The sequence below is a fragment of the Lynx rufus genome, unplaced genomic scaffold (genome assembly GCF_022079265.1).
Source record: "Lynx rufus isolate CCGP_SWC_20201006 ecotype Redwood Valley unplaced genomic scaffold, mLynRuf1.p SCAF_2, whole genome shotgun sequence".
Taxonomy (NCBI): Eukaryota; Metazoa; Chordata; class Mammalia; order Carnivora; family Felidae; genus Lynx; species Lynx rufus.
The window spans coordinates 38,238,543-38,265,985 of NW_025814834.1; the positions used below are offsets into that span (position 1 = coordinate 38,238,543).

Consider the following 27,443-nt stretch of genomic DNA (forward strand, 5'->3'; position numbering starts at 1 on the left):
CCTGCTCACCTCTGTGAGGTGTTCACACTGTGAGAAGCTCTCCGGAAGGAGTACAAGGGAGCTCTGGAATAGTTTCTTTCTCTTCTCTCTCTTTCATTCTAGGGCATGAGGTCACCTAGTGGGATTGCTGGTATGCATGCATATATGTATTTCCCTGCCTCCCTCCTCTGTAGTGGCTGTTACTGGATTCTTTTGAGTGAAAGCAGGTGTTGTTATGTGACACCACAGCAGTTGCTGTGATGCAGGATTTTTACCCATATTGAAGTTCGTCTGTGAGACCCTACAGTGACCTCATTGGTTAACACACATTATAAAAACAGAGTGGATGAGGCTGGGTGAATGAATGTGTTATTTTGAAATTATCCTCTAATAATATTATAGTGTTCCCTTCTCTACATTCAGTGAGCATAGATTTGTTGAGGACCTACCATGTGCTAGGAGTTAGGGACACAATGGTGACTCTGTAGACTCAATACCTGCCCTTCTGGAGATTATGGTCTTGGTAGGTTCCTGAGAATGTGCTGTTGCCTAGGCAATGATGGACTGACCAGATAGTCATTAAATCTATAGACATTCAAATGTTTGGTGCAGAAAATGCTTATTTTGGGTTTGTGACTTGGAACTGTATGGTGAAATTAGTTTCTTTGAGAACTACCCATTATCTAAACTCACATACCTACCAGCATATAAAACCCAGCCTCAGAGGCCAGATAACCTTCCTATCTCATGTCAGCATACTGTCACCATATCACTATCTACCTGTTTCCAAACTCTTGGCCCTAGTACTGCCTCATGTCTGGCATCTTCTGTATCCACCATCATCAGCACCTCCTCGCTCCGTTTCCTCGTTCTTGGGATCTGTATGCCTGCCCTCGCTCCCCTCCTTCCCCTGAAGTAGTGGTGGCAGGGTGTGTGTGTGTGTATGAGAGAGACAGAGTTTCAACAGAGTAAATTCCTGTGCGGGAGAGTTTTCTTTTGATTACTAATCCTTCATCACTAGAGCACTGGTCACAAAACTATAGAAGAGGCCAAGGTGATTGGGTCCCCAGTTGCATATGTTCCTTTGGCTATTTTGGTCTTGATCTATTGACCTTTCATGGGGTCTCCTTGTGCTTCTACCCCTTATCTGAGCTATGGTTTATAATCTGCCTTTCTTAATGAACACTTACAACCTCCCAAGTGGTAAAAGAAGGAGAACCTCCTGGTGGGATGGGGCAGCAGGACTGAATGACCCTGACTTGGTCCCAGAATCTTGTGCCCTTCAAGATGGTGCATCGGAGGTATGGCAGGGTCTGCCGAATTCACAGGATTAACGCAGTTTATCTTCCAGATGGTTAGGTTTTTTTTCATTTGTCAACTAAAAAACATTATTCTTACACTGAAACAAACGTGGTTATCTTAAGGCATAAACCGTAAAATTTACATGAATTTTAAGTTAAAAGATTATTTTTGAGTCAGACATCCAAGGAGTACATTCCCTCTTGTCTCCTGTCACAAGTGCTTTGGAGGAAGAGTTTGAACAGGCCTGATTGGGTCATGGCTCCTTGGTTCGTTTATCTGAGATATGTAGGAAGCAATCAAGGTATACTGGTTGCTTTCCCTCCATGCTTCCCACTTCCCTAAGTTATTCCCTGTGTTATCGCTCACACTGAATGTGCTCAGCTCTGCGCATCACCCTTCTGTATGCCTGCCTGTTCCACAAATGCTGCTGACATTGCTCCTGGGTTTCCCTGAACCTGCTCAAAGGATAGACCCTGTGGTTCCTCAGTATTGAAGGTAAATAGCGCAGGACCAAGCAGTGAGTGGAATGGCAGCAGCCTGGCTTCAGGACATCAGAGTGAGAGACGTGTACTTAGAGAATGGACACAGGGGCCACCTGGCCCATTACCCTCCCTTGGCACACAGGTGCACAATGGAGGCTACATAACATGAGAGGGTGTCTATAGTCCCTAGGTAAACCCTACTGAGGAAGCAGGACAGGATTAGCTTATCGGCTCTAACACTGACCAGAACAGAGTTTGCCCTGGACACTTTCTGCTCCATCAAACCCCATCAAAGGCTGTAAGGACATTTGTCCTTCTAAACTTTCACTTTCCTCTGTGTGGAGTTGAGACCATGCTCAGCTTCTGTTTCTGACCTCCTTTGAAGTTGCATCTCTCCATAAAGGAGGAATGGTATCTGAGTCCAAGGAAGCTGACGCTTGTCATTCCAGTTCATAGCCCCTGACCCCCTAATCTGTCCAAGGCAAGAAGTTCCAACAGGTGGGGTGATCCTTCTCTTTTAAGGCCTCCCTTGTAAGAGGAGAATTTGCTTCCTTCCTAATCTCTGGAAGAAGGCTACAGAATAAGAGAGGCATCTGCCTTATGGAAAATTTCTGAGTATGCCAAGTGTGTCTTTGATGCCTTCCCAGCAGAGCCAGCTCAGTGGAATGGGAGAGGCACAAGCTTTAGGACCAGACAGATCTTTTTTTTTTCATATTTCTTTAATTATTTTGAGAGAGAGAGTGTGTGTGTGTGCACATGCAAGCATGCATGGGCAGGGTAGCAGCAGAGAGAGAGGGGGAGAGAGAATCCCAAGCAGGCTCCATGCTATCAGTGCGGAGCCCGACTCAGGGTTCGATATCACAAACTGTGAGATTATGACCTGAACTGAGATCAAGAGTCAGGACGCTTAACTAAATGAGCCACCCAGGCATCCCAAATCAGATGGGTCTTAATTTGGATCCAACCCTGGTCCTTCACTAGCATTATAACGTTGGTTGGGTTACTTACATTACCAAGCCTCCTTTTCCTCATCTGTAAGAGGATGATATTAAGAACTCACTGTTGGTAGTGAAGAGGATGCAAAATAATGTAAGAGAAGTGCTTGGCGTGTAGTAACAACTCAATAAATGCTCCTCATGGCTGTTCTGCATCCCTGAGCCCAGGTGAAAACACTATCCTCCCCCTTCCTGCTGATCTCTATTGAGGAGTCAATAAAAAAAATTTAAAAAAACCTCATTTATTAAATAAACGACTTCTCAGTATGATGTGACTGAATGATAATCTTCTAACTCACTCATGTGACTAAAGCCTTAAAAGGGGAACTTTAACTCAAAGGAGTTTTTGTTACTAAGTCTTTTAGGTGGTGGGAGTCAGTTCCCATGGTTTCTGAGCAGCTTGTGCTTTGTCCCTGTGCCTTCAAGAGAGGCCCCAAAGTACCCTCTCTCCCTGGCAGCCCTCACCTAGCTGCAGTCCTGTTCTTACTGCCTCTGAGACCAGACCCGTGCTCTGATTCTTTGTTCTCCTGGCTCATAAGGCAACCTTGTGCCGTGTGCTGAGGCAGCACCCTTATCTGTCCATCTTACAGAAATCAGAAGCTGTTGTTTTAGCACTTCACCCTTTCGAGCCTTTCATCGTGATTTACATAAGTGATTCCTGTTCTTAGAGGAAAATAAAATAAAATTGTTAAATAAAAGACCGGTCAACTTTTTATCATTTGTATGCAACCGATGGATTGAGATGTGTTGAGAAAGCTTCTGAGGTTGTATCTGTGAGACCGAAAAGAGTGTCATGCTTGATTAGTGATGTCTGCTAGAGACACGGGAATGAAGTAGCAGCTCTGACTGCGTATTTTTTTTTAATGTTTATTCATTTTTTGATACAGACAGAGCACGAGCGGGGGAGGGGCAGAGAGAGAGGGAGACACAGAATCCGAAGGAGGCTCCAGGCTCTGACCTGTCAGCACAGAGCCTGATGCGGGATTCGAACCCACAAACCGTGAGATCCTGACCTGAGCCGAGGTTGGATACTTAACCGACGGAGCCACCCAGGGCCCCTCTGTGTCTTTGTCATGCCTTTCTCCAACTACCCAGCCACTACCCATTCCATCATTTCTCTCTTCGTTTGCTTTCCCACTTGAGAGCAGTTGGGGATCAAAGAATGTGGTTTCAGGTTTACTCTGGTAAATGATTTAACAGGTTGAAAGCATGATGCCAACTAAAACTTGTTTTCTTCAGTTTTCTATAGATTTCATATTTATCCTATTATTGGTGTCCATTCACATGAATAGTTAAGAGTGGTTATGAAGTCAGGGTTTGGGATCCTGAGGTCCATAAACAGCATCAAGATTTGGTTCATTTGGAGAAACTGCTCCGAACGTCTTGCCTTTTCATCTCTGAAGAGCTGTGATCATGTGAACCGTAGGCAAGGAAATGAATTACGTTCATGAATCACTTGAGCGACAAAGCAAAGAGCTTCCTCCGATAGTACTGGCTGCTGTATCCACTTTGCCTTTATGGTCCATGCTTGTTTTTCAGATAGCCTAATGGATGAATCATACTATATTCTGAGAGAGGGGCACAAACAGCCTGGAGAAAATGGGTCGTTTATACGGGGTTTGGGGTTATTCTTCTCCAAGGTTACATTAGAACCCCTCTGAAAGCATTAAAATGAAAGCGATTGTTGACACAATCAACCGGGGTGTGGCATGACGTGGCTTGGCCTACGGGGCCTCTCCCTGGGAAAGTTGAAGGAACTGATAGCTCTTTTCCTGAAGATTTGCTTCCCTGCACTCTTTCCCTGGGGAGCCAGGGAAGGGGAAGTGGAGTCGATAATCAGATGAGTTTTGCCTAGAGCCAAAGAAAGACCGCCAGCGCTCTCTCTGACCTCCCTTTGGTCCTGGCACTGTTGGCATGTATGGGGGTGGTTATCAGCACCGAGCGTTCTCCACGAGGGCCCCTGTAGACAGCTTTAGATCACACTTTGGTTTGGAGCTGGAGAGAAAATATCTAAAATGCTTAACAGATCTTAAGCATCTCTTTGAGTATCCAGAGGAAAATAGATATTTAGAAAGTCTGAGGAAATCAGTTTTTTAGAGTTTTTCAATACTGTCCCAAGAATACCATAAAACCGTAAGCTAATAATGGCAACAAAAGCGCCCATCACCATTTGGCATCTTCTCTTCTTTCCTTGTGGTACAATTTATAAAGGTGGGAAGGGGTGTCTTCAAACTTTACTTTTAGGAATCTAATACATTTTTTTGTAAGTTGATCCTGTTTGGAAGCTGGCTCAAAGGAGCCAGGGGATGTATGCCTCTAAGTCATTTGTTCTTCTATAATCTACCAAGGTTAGGATTATTTGACTGTGTGGGATCCAATTTCTTTCCATCTAGAACATTTCTGGGGAAGCAGATTTTGACTCCATACTACCAACCAATGGGGTATGCTCCCCCTTTGCTGGTAGACCAGGGAAAGCTATATAACACACCCATGAAAGATCACAATCAGTGATCAGCGGTGTGATTACTTGAGCTAGTGTTGTAAGAGCCCACTGAAAAATGGAAAGGAGCAGGAGCAAGTTCATTAAAAAAAAATTTTTTTTAATGTTTACTTATTTTTGACACAGAGACAGAGCATGAGCAGGGGAGGGGCAGAGAGAAAGAGAGGCACAGAATCCGGAGCAGGCTCCAGGCTCTGAGCTGTCAGCACAGAGCTCGATGTGGGGCTTGAACTCACAAACTACGAGATCATGACCTGACCCAAAGTTGGATGCTTAACTGACTGAGCCACCCACGCACCCCAACAAGTTCGTTTTCTAATGTACTTTTTCTCCTTGCTGGCCATTGAGATGCTGGAATGACAAAGATCAGAAGTCATCTGAGAGGTCACAAAAAATAAAAACCACCTCAGGGCACCTGGGTGGCTAAGTGGGTAAAGTGTCCAACTTCGGCTCAGGTCGTGATCTCACAGCTTGTGAGTTCGAGCCCCACACTGGGTTCTGTGCTGACAGCTCAGAGGCTGGAGCCTGCTTCCAGTCCTGTGTCCCTCTCTCACTCTGCCCCTCCCCTGCCTGTGCTCTGTCTCTCTCTCTCTCAAGAATAAATAAAACATTAAAACAAATAAAAAAAAATCATGAAAATCACCTGTAGAAGAGAAGCATCTTAATGTGCCATCCACAGGCACAGCTGCTTAACTGAGGGTGATTCTTATGCTGGGATCGAGGAGTGAGAAGAATGTTGTAACCAGGACTTAAACAAGTAGGCCTCTGGTAAGAATGTCCTGGCCTCACTGGTGACCAGGGACTGGTTGGAGTAATTCAGGAAATGGAATAGTGCAGACTTGGGGAAGGTCAGAGCACCGGAAGCCCCCTCCTGACGTCTGGTAAGGCTCTGAGCAGGAAGCCCCTTCAGACACCTGCTGCCTTCCCTCCAAGTCTCTTGTTGCTTGTTCTGTGGTCAGTTTTTGGGTGAATCCAAACTCGTTGCCAGTGCACCTAGCAAATATCCCGAGTACAGCAAGAAGGGTTTTCATTTAATTTAGTGTGAGGCCACATTTAGTAAGGTTTTAATAATTCTTCTAGTTTATTGATTTAGTACTCCATCTCCATTTCTTTTTTAGTCAGGCAGTCATTTCTGTTTGAGGAATGAGGAATTAAAATGTAGGTAAATTCTTCTTACTTTCCATGAATGAAATACACCAAAAGCAGACAGTCTGGTTTACCTTCTCATATATGAATATTAAGAATACAACTCTGAGGAGTACTTGCTTTGTTAGGATGTAACTTTTCAGATTTATTTTATGGGCTCTTATACTTAATGATTCTTTGAGAATTGATGCTGGATGAGGGAGAAGCCAGCCCCCTAACATCCTTTACCATCTGTGTTATTCTTGGCAATCTAACCAACCAGTGTGTTTTTTGTCTATTATTTAATACTTTTGAAAGTACTTTCCACAAACATCTATTGCCTAGCAGAGGACAGACTCCATGATGGCAAGGACTAGGTTTCTTTTTGCCCAAGCAGAATGGCCAGTAGATAGCCAGGGCTCTGTAGTATTATTTACCATGAGAAGTAAGGAAGGGAGGGAGGGAGGGAGAAACGAAGGAAGGGAGGATGGAAGATACATCATCTTTGCTTCACAGCATCTTCCCTGCCACCATTTTTGTGTGGGTGACCATCACCTTTTCACTGAAATTCTCTGCCCCAACCTTCCACGTGGACCCTGCCTTGCCAATCCATTTCCACACTATAGCCAGTCTGATCCTCATAAAATGTGATTCTGAAGAGTTACTCCTTTGGGTTAAGCCTCAACTCTTCCTGTTTCTCTTAGGATAAATGGCAGTCTTAGTGTGGCACATGAGTGCTTGGGGCTCTGTCCTGCCTACCTTGCCAGGCCCATGTCTTGCTTCCCATTCTCCAGCCACCCTGAATTTCTCACATTTCCTTACACATTAGGCTCCCTCTGGCCTCCGGGCCTGTAGATGTTGCACCCTCAGCCTGAAGTCCCTTTTCCCTTGTCACCTTAGAGCCCTGGCTTTGACGTTCTCTCCTCCCAGAAACCTTCCCTGATAACACAAGGCTAGATTGGATGCTCCTCCTGTGTGACCCCCTAGTTTTCACTGTAATGTAATTGCTTACTTTTCTGCTCTCTCACTAGATTCCAAAGCCTCTCAAGGCCAGGGACTGTATCTTAATCATTGTTGAATCCCCTCCACCTAGTGTAGTGCCTGGCTCATCAGGGCCACTTGAGATATTTGTCAAATGGGTCAGAGGAGGGCGATGCAGAGTAGTTGAACTAGTGTGTGATTTGGAGCCAGAAAGATCTTCTCAGTGGTGGCAATGACCTTGGGCCATACTCAAATCTACAAGCCTCAGTTTCTCTTTCTGGGAAGTGGGATGGAGGACATTGCTTCTGACCTCATGTGGTTGTTGTGAAAATTCAGGGAGATGACATAAAGAAGGCATTTAGCACAGAGCCACAATGAGTTCCAGTAAATTGTTCTTTCTTTCTTCAGTCTTTCCTTCCCTTGTCTGCCAGCTAGGTAGAACCGTGGATTAGAATAATAGAATTCCAGTACAGATTCAGAGGTTCAGTGCAGTGTTTCTGAGCCACCTGCCAGGCAGCTGAGACTCTTCTGAAAAATACATACTCCTAGGCCTCACCCCATGGTTCTGGGATAGGGTCCAAAAATCTGTGGGTTTTGTTTTTCAAGTTTCTGATACTCCCCCATGATGGGGAGCCTTTGACCTAGTCCAACTTCTGACTTAAGCAGAAGTCTCTGTAGTCTTCGCTGGAACACCTCAAGGATGGGCACCTCCATGCATTTTTGAAGTCCCTGTTTATTTGACGGCTGCTCTAATAGAAACCACTCCCTTATTTACTAGGCATTATTCTGCTTCTCGCCCACACCTAGCCTTTAGGTTGGTTCTGCCTTCTAGAGACAAATGGATTAAGTCCACACCATCTTGCACATAACCTTTCTGTAGATATTTGAAGTTACTATCTCTGTTCAAAGGTTTTTCTTTTCCAGGCTAAACATTCCTGTTCCTATAAACTTGAGTTTGCTAACTGGCGCCTGTGGGCTACATCCAGTCCACAGATGTGTTTTGTTTGGCCTGTGGTTTGAAAAGTATTGAATAAGTTGCCAAGGTTTAAAACCCAGGGCATTTCACTGAACCGTCCGGAGCTGCGGCATTTCTTGAAAACTCCAAAGAATCTGGAGCCACAATTCCAGCTTTGGATGGGACATAAATTCTCCCCAGTGTTGCAGTCTTAACCATTCCATAATGCTGTCTAGCTCCTGCTGTTTACATCATGACATCATATGTTTTTTAGACCTTCCATTATTCTTGTTATCTTTTTCCCATCTGTGTCCCAAAGTGTCATCTGATCTCATCTTTTATTTTTGTATTATTTATTTTTTTAAGTTTATTTATTTATTTTGAGAGAGAGAGAGAGAGAGAGAGCGCGCATGAGTGGGGGAGGGGCAGGGAGAGAGAGAGGAAGAGAGAGAATCCCAAGCAGGTTCTGAGCTGCCAGCAAAGAACTGGATGCCGGGCTTGAACCCACAAAACCGTGAGATCGTGACCTGAGCTGAAACCAAGAGTCGGATGCTTAACCGACTGAGCCACCAAGGTCCCCCCCACCCCCTGCCCTGGTCTCACCTTTAAAAAAAATTCTTTATTTTTATAATTATAAAACAATATTGAATTATAATTTAATATTTTAACAATAAAAATAATATAGAAAATTTGGGAAAATTCAGAAAAATATAAGACGAAAAGCGTATCTATTGATAACCCTGTTCAGCATTTTTAGAAATTTCCTTTTCACTCCTTGTTTTTCTGTGTGTATTTATATACTATGAAGCTGGGGTCACACTATAAGTAGTTTCACACACTCTTTCCACATTTTCTACATCTTATTAAACTCCCTTAAAAGATCAATTTTATTTATTTTTTTTTTTAATTTTTTTTTTCAACGTTTTTATTTATTTTTGGGACAGACAGAGACAGAGCATGAACGGGGGGAGGGGCAGAGAGAGAGGGAGACACAGAATCGGAAACAGGCTCCAGGCTCCGAGCCATCAGCCCAGAGCCTGACGCGGGGCTCGAACTCACAGACCGTGAGATCGTGACCTGGCTGAAGTCGGACGCTTAACCGACTGCGCCACCCAGGCGCCCCAAAAGATCAATTTTAATAACTAAAATATTCCGCTTTATGATTGTAACTTTAAAAAATTTTGGTAAAATAATCAACATGAAATTTACCATTTTAACCATTGTAAAGTGCATAGTTTGGTGGCGTTTAGTACACTTATGAGGTTGTGCAGCCGTCACCACAACCTAACTTCCAGAACATTTTCATCACCCCAAAAGGAAACCCCACTCACTCCCCATCCCCCCCCTTTCAATCCCCGGTAACCACTAATCTCTTTACTGTCTTGATGAATTTGCTTAACCTGAATATTGCACATAAATGGAGCCATATGATGCATGGCCTCTTTGTGACTTCGGTGGCTCCTTTCATGTAGCATAATGTTTTTAAGTTTCATCTGTGTTGTCACGTGTGCCACTAGACGTCAGTCCTTTTCTTGGCTGAATAGTGTTCCTTACATGTTTATGCCACATTTATTTATCCATCAGCTGATGGACATTTGGGTTACTTGTACCTTTTGGCTGCTGGAATAATGCTGCTATGAAGATTTGTGTTCTACGTTTGAACACTCATTTTCGATTCTTCTGCGTGTTCACCTAGGACTGGAATCTTGGGTCATTCCACGTTTGACTAAGGGAGGAAATGCCAAACCATTTCCGCAGTGGCTACACCACTTGACGCTGTCATCAGTAATGTTCTAATTTCTCCGTGTTCTCGCCAACACCTAGTCTTTGTTTTGTTTCATGTTAGCTGTCCTAGTGTGTCTGAAGCGGCATCTCATTGTGGTTTTGGTATTTTGATAGGGGTTGCATCGAAACTATAGACTGCTTTGTAATGTGGACATTTTGACAGTATGACTTCTAATCCATGAACATGAAATATCTTCATGGTTTTGATTTGCATTTCTCTAATGACTAATGACATTGAACATCTTTCATGTACCTGTCGGCCCTTTTATAGCTTTTGTGGATTCATGTATTATAACTTATTTAGTAATGTACTTAACTTTGACATTGGTTCCTTTCTGATTTGTACTATCATAAATATTGTTGCTATGAATACCTCTCTATAAGAGTTGTCTGTATACCTAGTTATTTCTGTAGGATAGCTTCCTTGAAGTGAGATTATAGGGTCAAAGTGTAATGTTTCTAGTGTTGATATGCAGGACCACATTCGGTATGGCATGTTTGAGGAGCATACTCAGTTGCCTGGAAAGCCTTTTCAAGTGCTTGTGTGCTGGGATTGCCATCTCTAACTTACTGCGTCAAAATCATCGGTGGGCTTTTTTCCTCAAAAAATCTGGTCTTCCCCTTCTCGTCCTCAGGGAGTTGGTAGTTTTGAACTCATCTTTTCTGGTGAGGCAACAGGTTTCTGCTAACTTTGTTATTTGCCATAGCTATCTAATACCAACTCACCAAGGCTAGTGTAAACCCAGGTCTCTGACTCCTCAGATTATTTCTCTCCACTTCCCCCATTGGCCTCCTTTTGACATTTTAGATTGTTCATGATTCAAGAGGAGAAATGTGGTTGCACATGCCAACTGTATTTAGAGCACTCTAGAAGAGAGAACAGGTCTCAACACGTCCAGGCAGGCTGCTTCTGTCCCACGAGACCCTGGTTTTACTGCCTTTGGCCGAGCCCCCAATTCTAGCCCTGGGAGGAGGAAAGGCAGCCAAAAATCCCCCTTACTTAGGACAATGGGACTATGATCTCAAAGGAACCATGATCTTATTGTGCATTTTAAACTGCTGGAATGTTGTGTGTTGACTGGGTAACAGTTGCTAAGTGCTTTGATGTTCGGTGCATGTTGCCGATTCCCAAATCTAGACTTGACCTGCAAAGACACTAGTGGAGTCTCCATACCATTTAGAGCTGATGTCGCGAGGAGGCTGGTGCGGAGAATGGAGCGTGGAGACACCAAGAAAGGAGGCACATCAGTTATGCTCAGTCAGGTCACAAGGAGGCCTCACGACTCTGGACCCGATCTCAGACCTCAGTCACCTTTGTGGTTGGAATGGTACAGCAGAGGTCAAGGGCTTTTATCTTTTTTTTTTTTTTTTCCTACTGCTAAATAAAAACACATAGTAAATTAGGTTTTACTGAAAGTCAGTTATTCCTTCTCCTTATTAAAAGCCCTTATTTTCTGCAATAAGACTATCAAGATTATGTGTTTGAACTTGGCATTCAAGTTAACATCCTGGGAATAAATCTTGTTTTCCTAAAGTTTAGAAAATACACTGAAAGCTAATTTTATTTTTTTTTTTTAAATTTTTTTTTTTTCCAACGTTTATTTATTTTTGGGACAGAGAGAGACAGAGCATGAACGGGGGAGGGGCAGAGAGAAAGGGAGACACAGAATCGGAAACAGGCTCCAGGCTCTGAGCCATCAGCCCAGAGCCTGACGCGGGGCTCGAACTCACGGACTGCGAGATCGTGACCTGGTTGAAGTCGGACGCTTAACCGACTGCGCCACCCAGGCGCCCCTGAAAGCTAATTTTAGACATGAACCATGCTTGATGGCCTTGCTTTTCTCTCCGAGTGAGCTTACCATCACCTGGACCCATCAGTGGCTTTTTTCCGAATAAAGTTTGGTGGGAAAAAAAAGAGAATCATAGACTTCCTTGTGGTGCCAACTTTGATTGAAAATTACCTACAACTTTTTTTAAAATAATTTTTTCTTTTGAGGCAGCGTGCGAGTGAGCATGAGCAGGGAGGAGCAGAGGAAGAGAGAGACAGAGACAGAGACAGAGACAAAGAGACAGAGAGAATCTCAAGCAAGCTCCAGCCTGGACTGTGAAATCATGACCTGAGCCGAAATCAGGAGCCCAATGCTCAACCGACGAGCCACCCAGGCGCCCCTAAAAATTACATACAACTTTTAAATCTCAAATCTTTGAGATAAAAAACACATGCCTAATTTCTTATGTGTAATTCATTTTCAGAACTTTCTCATAGAGCTACTTATATACATTATTGAGGCATAACACATATCTGGCATAAACAGTGAGCTCTCAAATCCTATTTCCAGTATGATGAAATGTAAAACATGTCATTAAACATGGTTTATATTTAAATGGACTTGGTAAGTTGCAAACATAGCATTGCAAGGGAGAGTGAAAGACCAATGCTGTAGTGGCTAGTTTATCAATACCAACCTTTTTAACAGAGTTTTTGATTCTCCAAAAAGCTCAGGTTTTGGTTGAATTAAATCACTCAGACTTTATTATTACTTTATTCCATGTTATTCGTGTTATTTTCCAGATGGACAGGAACACTATAAATGACTGCTGTTGTTTAAAGGGCACAGAAAAAGTGTGGGGTGTGTGTGTGTGTGTGTGTTAGCAGGGGTAGGTTGGGCATGGGAAGGACGGGGGGGGGGGGAAGAAATTTGGGGAGTATTTTTAAGTTTTTCCTGGCTGGAAGTAATGCATTTTAAATCTGCATTAGTATAATGCTTTGTGGCAGTTAAGCTTTGGATTCTTCTATGTCTTTAAGTGGAGGCTGGGTGGGGGTGGGAAGAATATCAGAGAGGCTGTTTGGAATTGCAATGACTTGGAGAAGGAACTGCTTATTGTCATTCTCCAAGCATATATGTGTCTAAAGTCGTAAAGATGGCTCATTTGTCACTCCAAAATACAATTTTTTTTTCTCCATGGATCTAAACCATTTTCTGGCCTTGTGCAAGTCCTGCCAGACTTGAACACACACAGACCACTGACTTCTTAGCTCTTCTTGTTTCCCCCTTTCCTGAATCCAAGAAAGCCCCTAGAATGTTAAGGCTAAAAGACCTCCGAGCTATCTCTCCAGTCTGTCACCATGTGGAAGGAAAACTTGGCATCCGTTTGCGTAAAGTGTATGGAACACGGTTCGGTCCTGTCTTGCACAGTTTAATTGTTTTGTGTGGGTTAGGCTTATGTCCCCAGCTATATTTGGCATGCTCTGAGGAAGGGACTATGTCACACATTTCTATTGTATATTTTATAAAAACAGCATATAGTAGGTATTCAGAAAACGCCTTCAGCTCTGGTAGCACTTTTCTGTGAAATGCACTGGTGAGGATAGACACTGACAGAAGCTAGTTTGTTGCAGCACAAACTAGAAACAACCTGAATGTTCATCCAAAGGGGAACAATAAAATACATTGTGACATATCCATGATATGGAATATGATATAGCTATTGAAAGAAATGTGTTAATCCTATAACTACTGACCTGGGGGATGGCCTCAATATATTATTATTTTACAAATAGCAAGAAAGAGTAAATCGTACTTTTGTGATAACATTGTAACCTCCTACATCTATACTTGTATTTTTATATATCAGCAGGAACATAAGATGTGGAAGGATACACATTAGGCTGCTAACATTAGGAGAGGTTACTAAGTTTTTTCTTTACCTTGTTTTTGTATTGTTGCAATGGGACAACTTTTAAGATTAAAACCCTGCAAACATAAGAGAAAGAAAATGGGTAGAGGTTTTCGTGCATTAGAAAGTCCCTTTCCCTAATACTTCTTTCTGTTTTTCAAACTTTGTATGATTGAAAAAAGAAAAGAGTTTTATCTTCTTGACTAAATTTTAGAATTGGGAAATAAAGATAACGTGGATTAAGTTTTGTCTGTTTTCAGCTCATGACATGAAGATAAGTTTTCTTTTTACCAAAACCTAGACTATAAAGGTAGCACCCAATCTGAAAGCCCTGATGTTATGGTTTCTGTGGTGGGGTGGGGAGAGAAGTGGCAGGTTGTTCAGATGCAGGATGCTAACTGACGTTTGCTCCCTGGGAGCTTCCTGTCCCAGGGCAGAACTGAACCGAGTAAGCAATGGGAGGGCCTTGCACAAGTGGAAAAGTAAAAAAAAAAGTAAATGCTGCAGAACTTCCGGTGCTCCTTGGCTGATGGTTGGGGCGGCTCCCTGCCTCCCACAGAGGAAGCTGGTGAGAGTCTTTCTGAATGTAGACAGCCATGCCTGAGTGGGCTAGCTCTTGCTGCATTCAGGGTGGGCATAGTTCATTGACTTTCTAGATCTGCATCTTGGCCACCAGCAGAATGCTTCTCTCACAATGGAGGGGCACTCCATCCCCAGGACCTCCCATCTAGACTGTTGTTAAAGTCACCTAACTTATTGTATCACTCTAGTTTTTAATTCCAGTTCATCACGCAGGCCATTATTTCCACAGATTGTTCTGAAGCGTACCATTTAGGTCACTCTCCTGCTCAAAAACCATGCATGGCTCCCCAGTGCTAGAGAAGAGAGTCTCAATTTCTTAGCCTGGCATTCAAAGCCTTCTGTAATATGATCATTGTCTACTGTTCAGTTCACCTCCCTTCTCTCATGCTGCAGCCAAATGAAACTGTCCCTGTGCATGTTTGGTCTTCCCGCATCTGCTCACATTCCTCTGAGGCAGGAGCACTCACTTCCCATTCTATTTCTTCCTATTTAAATCCTTTATAAGGTTCAATATTCATTTCAAAGGCTGCATCTTTCAGGACACCAGATGTGGTCACTCTCCCTTCTTCATGTACTTCTATGCTGTTTCCCTTACATCCAAGTTATATACTCATATATTTCATTCTACATCTCAGTAACTCTTTCAAGGGAAGACTGACTATAACATCTCAGTGTCTAAATTTCTTAAGCTCAGTAGATTTCTGAGGTTTAATCAATCTTTTTTTTAAAAAGTTTATTTATGGGGCTCCTGGGTGGTTCAGTCAGTTAAGCATCTGACTTCGGCTTAGGTCATGATCTCACAGTCCATGAGTTCAAGCCCCACGTTGGTCTCTGTGCTGACAGCTCAGAGCCTGGAGCTTGCTTCGGATTCTGTGTATCCCTCTGTCTCTGCCCCTCCTCTGCTCATGCTCTGTCTCTCTCTGTCTCAAAAATAAATCAAAACATTAAAACAAATTTAAAAACTTTATTCTGAGAGAGACAGAGATAGCATAAGTGGGGGTGGGAGACAGAGAGGGAGGGAGGGAAAGAATCCCAAGCAGGCTATGCACTGCCAGTGCAGAGCCCCATATGGGACTTGATCCCACAGATCATGAGATCATGACCTGAGCCGAAACCAAGAGTCAGACACTTAACTGACTGAGCCATGCAGGCCTCTGGTTTAATCTATATTTATTGGATTGAGTTGAATGTGGTTGTTGCCTGAAATATACCAGATTAATTAAAAAAAAAACCATAACTTTTATGTCTTGATGGCAGGGTGCTGTGTAGAGAAATAAAGGGAAAATGAACTGGGTTGGTGTTTTTGCAAGGAAGTGTGATGTGACTGTCCTTTTTTTTTTTTTTTTTTTGCAAAATTTCCCATTTTATATTATCTAATGTTTTTCAGCCTTTTGGACTCCTCTCTTCCTGCTGCCTTATCATTTCCGTTTGATATCTGTTACTGAATGCCCTTCCCTTGCCAGGACATTGGATGGGGAAATGGGCAGAATACCTAATAGATTTGCATTCCTTGTGAGACTTTCCTGGTCTTGTGGGCAGAAGGGAACCCTCCAGTCATCTCAGGCAGAGACTAATAGAGGTGCTGGTCAACACCGTGCCTTAGATTTGCAAGTGGTTTGAATAGGCAGGGCCAGGAAGGTGACCCAGTTTCACACATTTCCCTAATTTCTCACCTGGCTCCCTGGGGTGAGGCAGTGGAGTATGACAGTTTTCTCCCTTTCTAAGGAACGCATAAGGAATTCAAAGACAAAAAACTAAGGAGAGGAAGGAGAAAGTTTAAGGGGAATCCTTAAGGGGAAGTTCTTATGAACTTTAGAATGACTTAACTGGGCAAAAAGTGGCCTTTGAAAGAATCCCGGTTCTAACAAATTTTAGACAAACCCAATTTGGAGTTTGCCCGAATCATGAATGACTTCATGTGATTGAGTTAATCTCTATACCTCATATATGGTCATTCTATCCCTCTTAATTTCTCAAGAAATTGCCACCTTCCTGGTGAGTGCCTTTTATTTCTATGCATTGATTTTGCTGTTATTTTTTTTAAGCCTTTATTTATTTATTTATTTATTTATTATTATTTTTTTTTAAATTTTTTTTTTCAACGTTTATTTATTTTTGGGACAGAGAGAGACAGAGCATGAACGGGGGAGGGGCAGAGAGAGAGGGAGACACAGAATCGGAAGCAGGCTCCAGGCTCTGAGCCATCAGCCCAGAGCCTGACGCGGGGCTCGAACTCACGGACCGCGAGATCGTGACCTGGCTGAAGTCGGACGCTTAACCGACTGCGCCACCCAGGCGCCCCTATTTATTTATTTTGAGAGAGAGAGAGAGCATGAGCGGGGGAAGGGACAGAGAGAGAGAATCCCAAGCAGGCTCCACACTCAATGCAGAGCCTGACACGGGGCTTGATCTCACGAACCACGAGATCACAACCTGAGCAGAGTTCAAGAGGCTGACACGTAACCAGCGGAGCCACCCAGGCACTGCTTGTCGTTGTTACTTTTAAGTTGCTTTGCTTAGCTTCCCAATTTCTAATATTCCTCAAAAATTATTACTCTAGATCATGAGAAAATATTACTGTAGTTATAAATCATCTTCTATCATATTTTTTCTTTGGGAATCCTATTTTATCATTGCCCTAATTATGATAAGGGAGATGCATACCAGATATTAATAAAAAGTAATGTTGTATGATCCATTCTAAACAGAGAACCACTTTCTGTATCTGAACAAAGAAATTACACTCAATACACTTATTACCCTGAAAATCATCTGGCTGTATAATTTTTTTCCACAGAGATCACTAAAACAGCTTATACTGATTAACGTTGTCAAATCACCCTTCATTTTTGAAACCGTCTGAATTCAATATGCTAGAAAATAGAGTTATACAAAGAATGTAACCAAAACTAAGATAGGAAACAAAACCTCTGTAACAATTTTTCAAAACAGGAAACTGTTGTAGAAAGATATTGCTGTTCTTTTTATTTTACTAAAATTACACTCATCTAAGTATTTTCTGTTAACTAACCTCTCGGATCCATTGTGCTCTTGTTTAAATTAACTTTCTTTAAAAGTTAACTCCCGAACACCAATTAAATTAACTTAGCTAAAGTTTTGATTTGATCTCAAGTTGTTTGAAAGTTAGACAGACTGAAAAAAGATGTGGGTGGTTGGCAGCAAATCCCAATAAAAATATGGCATTTGGCAAAATATGCCTGCCTTGTTTTGTTTTGCTTTTCTCTTTATGGAAGTGGCCTATTTTTGAAATGCTGTGATTTAAATTCAGGGATCAAGTGACAAGTCTGACAAAACAGAACTGACTTCAGCAGAGGTTCTGTGGGGAAAAATGGAAGTGTTCCAGGAACTGAAGGAAGTAACCTCAATTTCACCTGGAAACATTAGTGTCTCAGGGGCAGCAGATTTGGGCTATGTATAAAGAGTGAAGGAAAGTGGCCAAGATGCTGAGCCAAACCCGCATCCAGGAATAGAGCGGCATCAAAGAACTGACAACAGTATCTGTTGTTTCCACCACGGCCCTGTAAGTAGCAGAGAGGGAGACATAGGACGATTGGAAAGTTCTTTCCTGTGATGCCTTAGATTGTGGCAATAGTCTTCTGACTGGGTTCTCTGGCTCCCTTCTTTTCTCCCATGCCTGGTGCATGTAATGGATAGATTAAATGTTTGCAAAAACTCTGTGCTGTTCTCTTGCTCAAGACCCTAGTTCCTGTTTCCCCTCAAGGTTGGGTTAAAACTCCTTCTGCTGGCACGACGCTCCCCCCACCCAGTTATTTACTTAACTTAAAAAAAAATTTTTTTTAACGTTTATTTATTTTTGAGACAGAGAGAGACAGAGCGTGAACGGGGGAGGGGCAGAGAGAGAGGGAGACACAGAATCAGAAGCAGGCTCCAGGCTCTGAGCCATCAGCCCAGAGCCCGACGCGGGGCTAGAACTCACGGACCGCGAGATCGCGAGATCGTGACCTGAGCTGAAGTCGGATGCTCAACCGACTGAGCCACCCAGGCGCCCCAATTTACTTAACTTTTTAAACATTTTTTTAAATGTTTATTTATTTTTGAGACAGAGAGAGACAGAGCATGAACGGGGGAGGGGCAGAGAGAGAGGGAGACACAGAATCAGAAGCAGGCTCCAGGCTCTGAGCCATCAACCCAGAGCCCGACACGGGGCTCAAACTCATGGACCGCGAGATCGTGACCTGAGCTGAAGTCGGACGCTCAACCAACTGAGCCACCCAGGCGCCCCAATTTACTTAATTTTTTAAACATTTTTTTTAATATTTATTTTTGAGACAGAGAGAGACAGAGCATGAGTGGAGGAGGTTAGAGAGAGAGAGAGAGGGAGACACAGAATCTGAAGCAGGCTCCGGGCTCTGAGCTGTCAGCACAGAGCCCGACGCGGGGCTCGAACTCACTAGCTGTGAGATTATGACCTGAGCTCAAGTTGGACACCCAACCGACTGAGCCACCCAGGCACCCCAGTTATTTACTTTTCTAACCTCTTCATTGGCTATTCCTCAACATGAAGAAGGATTACTCCTTTGTTAATTCTTCAAAATCTAGGTTAACACCTACCTTCTCTGTGTTCCTAACTCAAACTTGCACTGAGCCCCTGCTTTAAAATATATTGTACCTCTTTGTTTTGCATCTTTTGGCAAGATTGTTTTATTGTTAGTTTGTTGAGAGTAACTATATCTAGAAATATATACACATATATAGTCACTATGTACATGCATACAGAGTATAGATATACACACATATATAGAAACGATATGTGTGTGTGTGTGTGTGTGTGTATATATGTATATATATATATATATATATATATATATGTATATATATAGTGACATCTTTCCTTAGTGAGCCATGAAGTATATAATAATTCTCCATGGGAAGTACCCTGAAACTAAGGCTGAATTTTGAATCCTGAATTACATATATTTATTATATATTCATTATACTATATTGTATTCTATTGTATTCTATTAAAATGACATGTGAGAGAAAGTGATGATCCTGGAGAATCAGGAAAACTAAATTCTAGTCTCAACTTTGCGACTACCAGGTAAATCATTCCACCCCCTGCCCCCCACCGAGAGCTCCAACCAGGGAATCAGTCTCTTTATGACCATCAGGAGATCGTAAAGGAAAAGTATAACTGTAACCTTAAATAGTGAAATTATGATTTCATGTCCCATCCAATGGGTATGAACATGTGGCACCCTTTGATTAGTCAAAGGGGGATGATGTTTTTTTAAGGTGAGTTGCTATTATTTTGGCACAATAGATCAGACCTTGGAGTACAGAGAAGTTGTGCAACATTTTTTGAGGTTGCCCAGTGTAACAAAGACCAAGTTAGGCTCAGCTTGATTTTTGCTCTCCGGCTTGTAAAAGCTTCTCTCCCAGTATGATGGGCCTATCTACTCTAGAGGTAGTATGAATGGCTTATGATCCTAACTTGATTTACTTGCTCTGTATTTTTTGGGAAATCTCTTTAGATCCCTTATTTTTCCTTTTGTAGGATGAACATAAATATACTTGTCTATGAATGTTTTTGAGCTTGTCAATTCAATGGCAACACTAATCACTATTTTAACTGACTGCACACTACGTGTCTACATATATTAGGCCATTTCTCAAACACGTCTTATGAAATGGCTATGGTAACCCCATTTTATTAATGAGGAAATTATGGCTAGGATTTAATTCCAAGTCAATATGATATCATATGTTAATCTCCCTACTGTGGAAGAAAAAGAGAGTGAGATCTCAGGTCTGTAAAATCAACATCGCCTCCAGATTTCAATTTAACTGGTACGTTGTTTCATCACTTCCTTTTACTTAATCTTTTGCGACTAACTGGTAGCAAAGTTCACATGCCTGGGTTTCTTTTTTCCTTGGGTGAACTATCCTCTGGTGAAGGTGCTAATCAGCAGTATTAAAGGGTAGAGAAATAGCCATGGAGGATGTCAGGAAAGGAAGGTACAACAAAGGATGAATGTTTTAAAGACTGAGTAATTGGTCCTTGAATAGCTACCCCATAGTCCATACCTATTACTGTTTTCACTTTGGAAGAGGTTAGATAATTTCTTCATTTTCTGACTAAATGTAATTGTTCTTCTCTGGTAAGTATAGAGTAAATAAATAGCTACATAGAGGTTATTACTGATACTTAGAATTTTGTCCTTTTTGTTTTTAATAATAATTATAGGTAATTGGAAATATTATAGGCATTTACTCTGTAGCATAGCCTGTAGGAGACGTTTTCAGATATGAAGTCCTGCTTTTAAAAAAATGTTTATGGGGACTCAGTATGTTTTGTACAGTTCCTAAGGGAAACAGATTTTGACTTTATGATCATCATTATTTTTCTGTGATAGAGTGAACTTCTTCCCAAATAAGGAGTGATCTATATTCAGGAAGCACTTAATGGCATCCTTTCAGCAGATCACACAGCAGGACCCACATGAATAGAGCTAACAAGTTTTGTCCATTAAATCTAGTGACTCGAACAAATTTTTATTATCCTTTTGTAAAAATGCAAGCACTGCCTCATAGAAAAACCAGTTGTTACCTAATGAAGTGTTTCAGCATGTTCATATAAGTTGATGGTTTCATATGGCTAGATTATTGCTGCATCAGCTAATAGCCACTAATAACATGCTCCTATCTTGCTTTAATGACATACTGTACTCAGAATACTCAAGTATGGACAGATGTTTAAGAATATCATTGTTTTTCTTCTTGGCTATTGATTAATTCCCCACATCCACTCCTGATTAGAATGTAAGATGTTTTCTTTCAAATGTGGAATCGTTCATTACCCAGTCTAACCAAAAAAAGACAAGCAGTATGCCAGGAATTTGTATCAAAGTGCTGGAGCATCTTCTTAGACTTCTTACCATTGACAGTAGTTACACAGATGCTACGTGACAGCTTCTATCACCCTGCATATCTTCCAAAGCCAATTCATTAGTAAAGAACATGCAGCTCCAACAAAGGGAATGTGGAGTACACTATACAGGGTTTTAGCAAAAATCCAATTGGTGGTTTCATTAGGGATTTGGGAGGGGGGACCTACAATCTCGTTACAAGACGGAGCAGGTACTCTAAAGCAGCTACACTCTCTTCATAAAACCCACGATGGGCTTTACTCTTTAATTGCTTGTCTGATACTTCTAGTAGTACTTTTTAAAAGTGGAATTGAAGAATAGTTGAATTGAGTTTTTAAGTGATGAAAATGATACTTTAACTCCTGAGTTTTAGATTGCATTATGATTTCCTAAACCTGGACCCTCAGGGATCAGTAGGAAAGCTTTTTTTGTTTTTTGTTTTGGTATGTGCGTAGCATATGTGTTTACTCTTTACTGAGCTCTCTCTCTCTCTCTCTCTCTGTCTCTCGGAAGCTTGAGTTCTCTTAGGTCTTGACAAAGTGGATCTTCCAGCTACCTTGTCTTAATTGCACAACCTGAACAGTTACTGTTATCTCCCAGGTAACAAATTACCATCTTGCTCCCCCTAGTGGAATTGTAACTCTACTTCAAAGTTTGGAAATACTGTTATCAATACACTTTTGATGTAGCGTCTTATTTTTGGAAATCAAATATTTTCCCAATTTATTTTTGAAGGCTGACAATAAAATAAAAAATATTGCATTGGATGGGCTGATAGGGGATGTGGGTAGAGATAGTAGCTTTTTATGATGAATTTTCAGTTCCTAGTGTTGGCAAGGTAAGCTGCATGATTTTAAATGGCTGCTAAATCCAAGGGATCTTTCTGCTCTGACTTCTGTCTTAGAGGGGTCCAATGTCATCAGCCTGGCAGATGGTCATTTCTAGATGGCAGCTGTCTACACTTCTGGTCGTAGTGGTAGGGTGCTGATAGTTGGGGATGTTAGAAGACAAGGACAGGTCCCATCTGAATATTGAATCCCACTTGCGCCATTGGTAAAGTAGGCCCAGGAGGTATGCTTCTGCCTTCTGAATCTATGTGTGGTACTGTGCCAGTATCCACAGCACATGACAAATCACCTTCAGTATACACTTGCTACACATGCTGAGGAAATTTTAGTAATTGACACTGAACTTATTGCATACCTCTCAAGAATTTTGTTTTTTGGGGGCACCTGGGTAGTTCAGTTGGTTAAGTGTCTGACTCTTGATTTCAGCTTAGGTCATGATCTCATGGGTCATGGGATCGAGCCCAGCATTGGGGTCTGTGATGACAGCATGGAGACTGCTTGGGATTCTCTGTCTCCGTCTCTCTCTCTCTGCCCCTCCCCCGCTCACACGTTCCCTTTCAAAACAAATAAATATTTTTAAAAAAAGCATTTAATTTTTTTTAGGTTATGATAGCTAATGGTTTCATGGCATCAGAATCCCCTTTTTTCCTGCCACTATTTGTTTTTCCCAAGTTTGACCCTTATTATGAGTTTATATTTATTCAGCTTCGCACCCTAATGCACACAGAGCACTAATATTTTGTATATGCTAGTGTTGAAGTGTATGAATTGTCCGAAAGAAATACTAATACATACCAAGGCTTAGGACTCTGTCCTTTTGCAGGTGAGACTTTGCTTAAGTCTTATCAAGGTCAAGGGTAACACTACAACAGATATAGTGATTGCCAAATTACTGGTCAATAGAGTATAAATACTTGATACTTATGAGCAAAAATATTTAGGGTATTCCCCCTTTCTTAAGATCATGTAATGGAGATAGTATTTAGATGTGTATTTTTTCCAAATATTCTCAGGGTAAGTGTTTACCTAGGGAAAAATAAAACAGCAGGATTGGATTAAAAATCCCAACAAAAAGGAATGCCAGAGTGCTCTCCGGGCATGCCTTATTTGAGAGGCTGGAGAAACACACACACACACACACACACGCTCATAATGTTTTTGTTTTTTTCAATGCTATTTGCTCAAGAACCACAGTAATTTAGTTCAAGAATTACATCTAAGCAAACACACAGCTTCTGACTAACACAGCATGTACCTATGAAGTTCTGATTTGGAATCACATGATGCTCAGATTCCCAGTTGTGAAGACAGTGATGTCACAGTGGATATGGCCCCACTGGGGCTAGAGATGTCCATCCAGCAAGACTCTGGGCTTTGGGGAACAGGAACTTTTCCCTTCCACAGGCAGTGTGAGGGATTTGTATGTGAATCAACACGTATCTCTGTATATACATGCATCAGTGTAGATATGCTATGTATGGATATGTGCGAATGTATGCATGTACATGTGTGTATATGTATGTATACATGTGACTGCAGCACTGGAAGAGTTGCTTCTTTCGAATGGATGCTAGAAATTCTGTGCATTGACAATACTCTGTAAAGCAGCTTTTAGCAGAGCCAGGCCCAGAGGTGTAGGGCGGGTGTACACGCCATTCTCTGCTGGGAATTCTGTGCATTGATGACACCCTTCAAAACAGCCTCAGTGACTGGTCCTGGAGGTGTTTGGGGAGCTCCCTGCTGAAGGACTGTGCTGGCATCCTTGTCTGGCAGCTTTGTCAGGGAGGCTTTCCTTGGGATTCCTGCCCTAGCTTGGAGCTCTTGTCTTTTTTGAGAAGTGTGAGCACTGAAACAACACAAAACCTATGTGCATTCCTGGCTCTCATGAGTGACCTGAGGCTTTGCTTAACTAGCTGTTTCCTTGAAGTGACCAGTGATAGATAGTTTATGGGGATGGGTTGGTTCTAACCTGTTAATTGATCACTGTTGATTTAACACTAAAGTCTTGTCAGACTCTGCCCCTGCTTGTCATCTAAGTCATATGGCTGTTAGGTTTCTTATTTGTTTTCTCTTCAGGTTCAAAAAGACAGAAAAGTGCACACAAGCATTTGACTATGAGCACAGCAGAGAATTATAGAACAGATAAACAAGATTTAGCATTGTTGTTGAAATCCTGAGTTTGTGTCTGACTGTTTTATATGAAATAGGGTCCTTGCCGTGGGGCAACTGAGCTGGAGACTTGGTTAACAGTGGTCAGCAAGCAAGTGGATGGATCTCCTTGTCTTTGGGCAGATCAACCAGCTAACACCAAACTGGTAGAAAACTTGCTTTCTTTTCAAGACTTCTTTCCAGTTACTTAATTGTCGGCAATTTAAGAAACTATCTTTGAATCATTTACCTTAGCAAGAAGGTGGAATTGAGGGTATTTGGGACAAAAGAAGGATACATCTATCTGTCCACTTGCTGGATACTTTTATAGCAGGGGAAAAACTGTGGAAAAATTCCTGGCATATTGAAATACTTATCTGTAACTTGACATTTTAAATATAGTGTTTCTTTTGGGGAGCCTGGGTGGCTCAGTTAGTTAAGCATCAGACTTTGGCTCAGGTCATGACTTTAAGGTTCGTGGGTTAGAGTCCTGCATTGGGCTTTGTGCTGACAGCTCAGCGCTTGAAGCCTGCTTCAGATTCTGTGTCTCCCTCTCTGTCTGCCCCTCCCCCGCTCACACTCTGTCTCTCTCTCTCTCAAAAAATAAACATTAAAAAATTTTTTTAAATATAGTGTTTCCTCAAGGAGTCTTACTATATTCTACTGATAATACTTATATTATTGCCTCCCCCCAATAACACAAAACACCACCGGAACCTGTAAGAAAGGCAACAGGAGGGTAGCAAAAGAGAAAAGAAAATTTATAGGGGTAATGAGGACTGGGATTCTCATTTAGATAGCACAGGGAGACGTTGAGGCAGATGATGCTGATGATTTTACCTTAGGCCAGTGTTCTAAGAGTTAAGTGAGCATTTTATTAAAAGTAGATTCACATGTTTCCACCCCAGATAGACTAAGTCAGAATCTCCAAGGAAGGGATCTTGGAATATTGTTTTAACAAGCATCTCAGATAACTCTTATGGTCAGACACATCTGGGGAACTGCTGTCATCTTATTGCTGACATGAACTACTGTAAAGTATTTCCGAAAGGTGTGTGTGTGTGTGTGTGTGTGTGTGTGTGTGAGAGAGAGAGAGAGAGAGAGACAGAGAGAGACAGAGAGAGAGAGAGAGAGAGAGAGAGAGAGAGAGAGAATATGTAATTGCCAAAGTTTTTAAAGTTTAAAAATAATGGTCAGATATTCTACAGTAGCGTTGTTAAGCATTTCTTGTTTAAAAATATTTATTTATTTTGAGAGAGAGAAAGGGAGAAGCAGAGAGAGAGAGAGAGAGAGAGAGAGAGAGAGAGAGAATCTCAAGCAGGCTTCCTGCTGTCATCGCAGGATCCAATGAGAGGCTCCATCTCACGAACCGTGAGATCATCACTGAGCCTACATCAAGAGTCACATGCTTAACCAACTGAGCTACCCAGGTGCCCCAAGCATTTATTAGTAAGAACATCTGTTATTCGTGTAGGGTAGTATGGTTACAGAGGGTTTTCCATGTATTATCTCATTTGTTCCTAATAGCAATCCTATGAGGGCTTGGACAGCAAAGATCATGCTCACCCCCAGGTTACACACGGGATGTGGGCTCAGCACATGGCTGGCAAGTGGTGGAGCTGGCTTTGAACAGGATTCTTTTTCACGTGGGGCGAGCCCAACATCAACCCCAGAGCACACCACTTTTCTTCTTTTACCCACTCTCTGGTCACCAGATTGATGGCAGCATTTCTGAGATATCAGGTTCTTTGCACGTGCACACCTTTGCACACCCTGATCCCTGTGCCTGGAATGTCTTTCCTTCCCGGTTTGCAAACTCATGCTCGTTCATTATAGTGCCTTCCATGAGGCTTTTCTAGATATACTCTTCTCTTCACCCTACCTGCCCTCCAAGCAGAGCAAGTTTCTCTTTCAGTTCTGTTTTCATCACTCTTTATAAATCCCTTTTCTCTGTGTCAGGTCTTGTTTAATGTGGGTGAGTTCAATAATAAGTGCTTGGTAATATCCCCCTTCATGATCCCCACCCCACCATTATACCACTTACTTTGAACAGGTAGTAGGGATATAATCACATCTGAAACACTCAGTGCCTTTAGTGTTGGCTAAGCTCTGGGAAGCGTTTGAGAATGATTTCAAAGGCTTTTCAAACATTGAAAAGAAGTGTTCACGAGGCCAGAAACATGGCCATTAACATCCTCTAGAAATGGAATTGTCTGAGGGTAACCAGGGTACGTTGTCTAATGAGAGGTCGGGAACTATAGGGGACTGTATGCTCAAAACTGCAGATTTGGTAATTTCCTTGCTGGGAAATTTAAGTGTGTTTCAAGGACGTCTGCAATTATGGGTGATTTTCATGTCATACTCATAGCCCCAGGTTGGATGTGACTATCTGTTATGGCTTTCAAATTGCATTATAGTTATTTCTCTATGCAGCTATCTCCCCCACCAGACTTCTAGCGTGGGTGAGTCTGAGCCATATTCATCTTTGTCTGCCAGTTGATTATTGTTGAATCAACTTTTGGGGAACGCCTCTTATAGCCATCTGCATCTGAATGCAGTTAAATGTGTTTAAGTATAGTTCTAATTCAAATTCTCCTGTGTTTACAGCCACCCCTGGTCCAAGCAATCTTCAGTGGTGATCCAGAGGAGATACGGATGCTCATCCACAAAACCGAAGATGTGAATGCTCTGGTAAGAGATGCTATGGTTTTGCCTGCTCAGGCCCTCTTAACCTTTCTGTACTATGGACCTCTTTGGTATCTGGTGAGAGCTCTGGGCTGCTGCTCAGAATTCTCTTTTTAAGTCCACAAAATAAAATATATATGGTTAGAATGGAAGTCAGTCATATGCAAATACAGTTATCAAAATATTCAATATCAAATCTGTGATAGAATAATATATGTGCTTCTCTGTCAGTACATTTAAATAGCAAGATACAATGGAAGATCTAATAATGAGCATAACTGAAGAATAGTGAGGAGCGTGCTCAATATTTTGTGTTGTCTGTGACCACTCTAATGTGGTAGGAACATACCTGTGGTTTCTGCTGGTGACCAAGTCACAGTTACTGTTGACACTACTGAGAATTGCTTCCTACATTCACAATGGAAGGAAATGTGAAATTTCCATCGGAAGTTAGTAAAAATAAAGACATATTTTTACATCCAGAACC

At 42.0% G+C, this 27,443-nt stretch overlaps 1 protein-coding gene across 2 annotated transcripts in view; it reads left to right on the forward strand.

Moving 5' to 3' along the window:
* Positions 1-27,443, forward strand: part of ANKRD44 (ankyrin repeat domain 44) — a 325,289-nt gene that overhangs the window by 90,772 nt on the left and 207,074 nt on the right. For both annotated transcript variants that reach the window (XM_047083714.1, XM_047083715.1), the window contains exon 2: positions 26,879-26,962. In XM_047083714.1, coding sequence (XP_046939670.1) covers positions 26,879-26,962 — 84 coding nt within the window. The remainder of the gene's footprint in view (positions 1-26,878; positions 26,963-27,443) is intronic.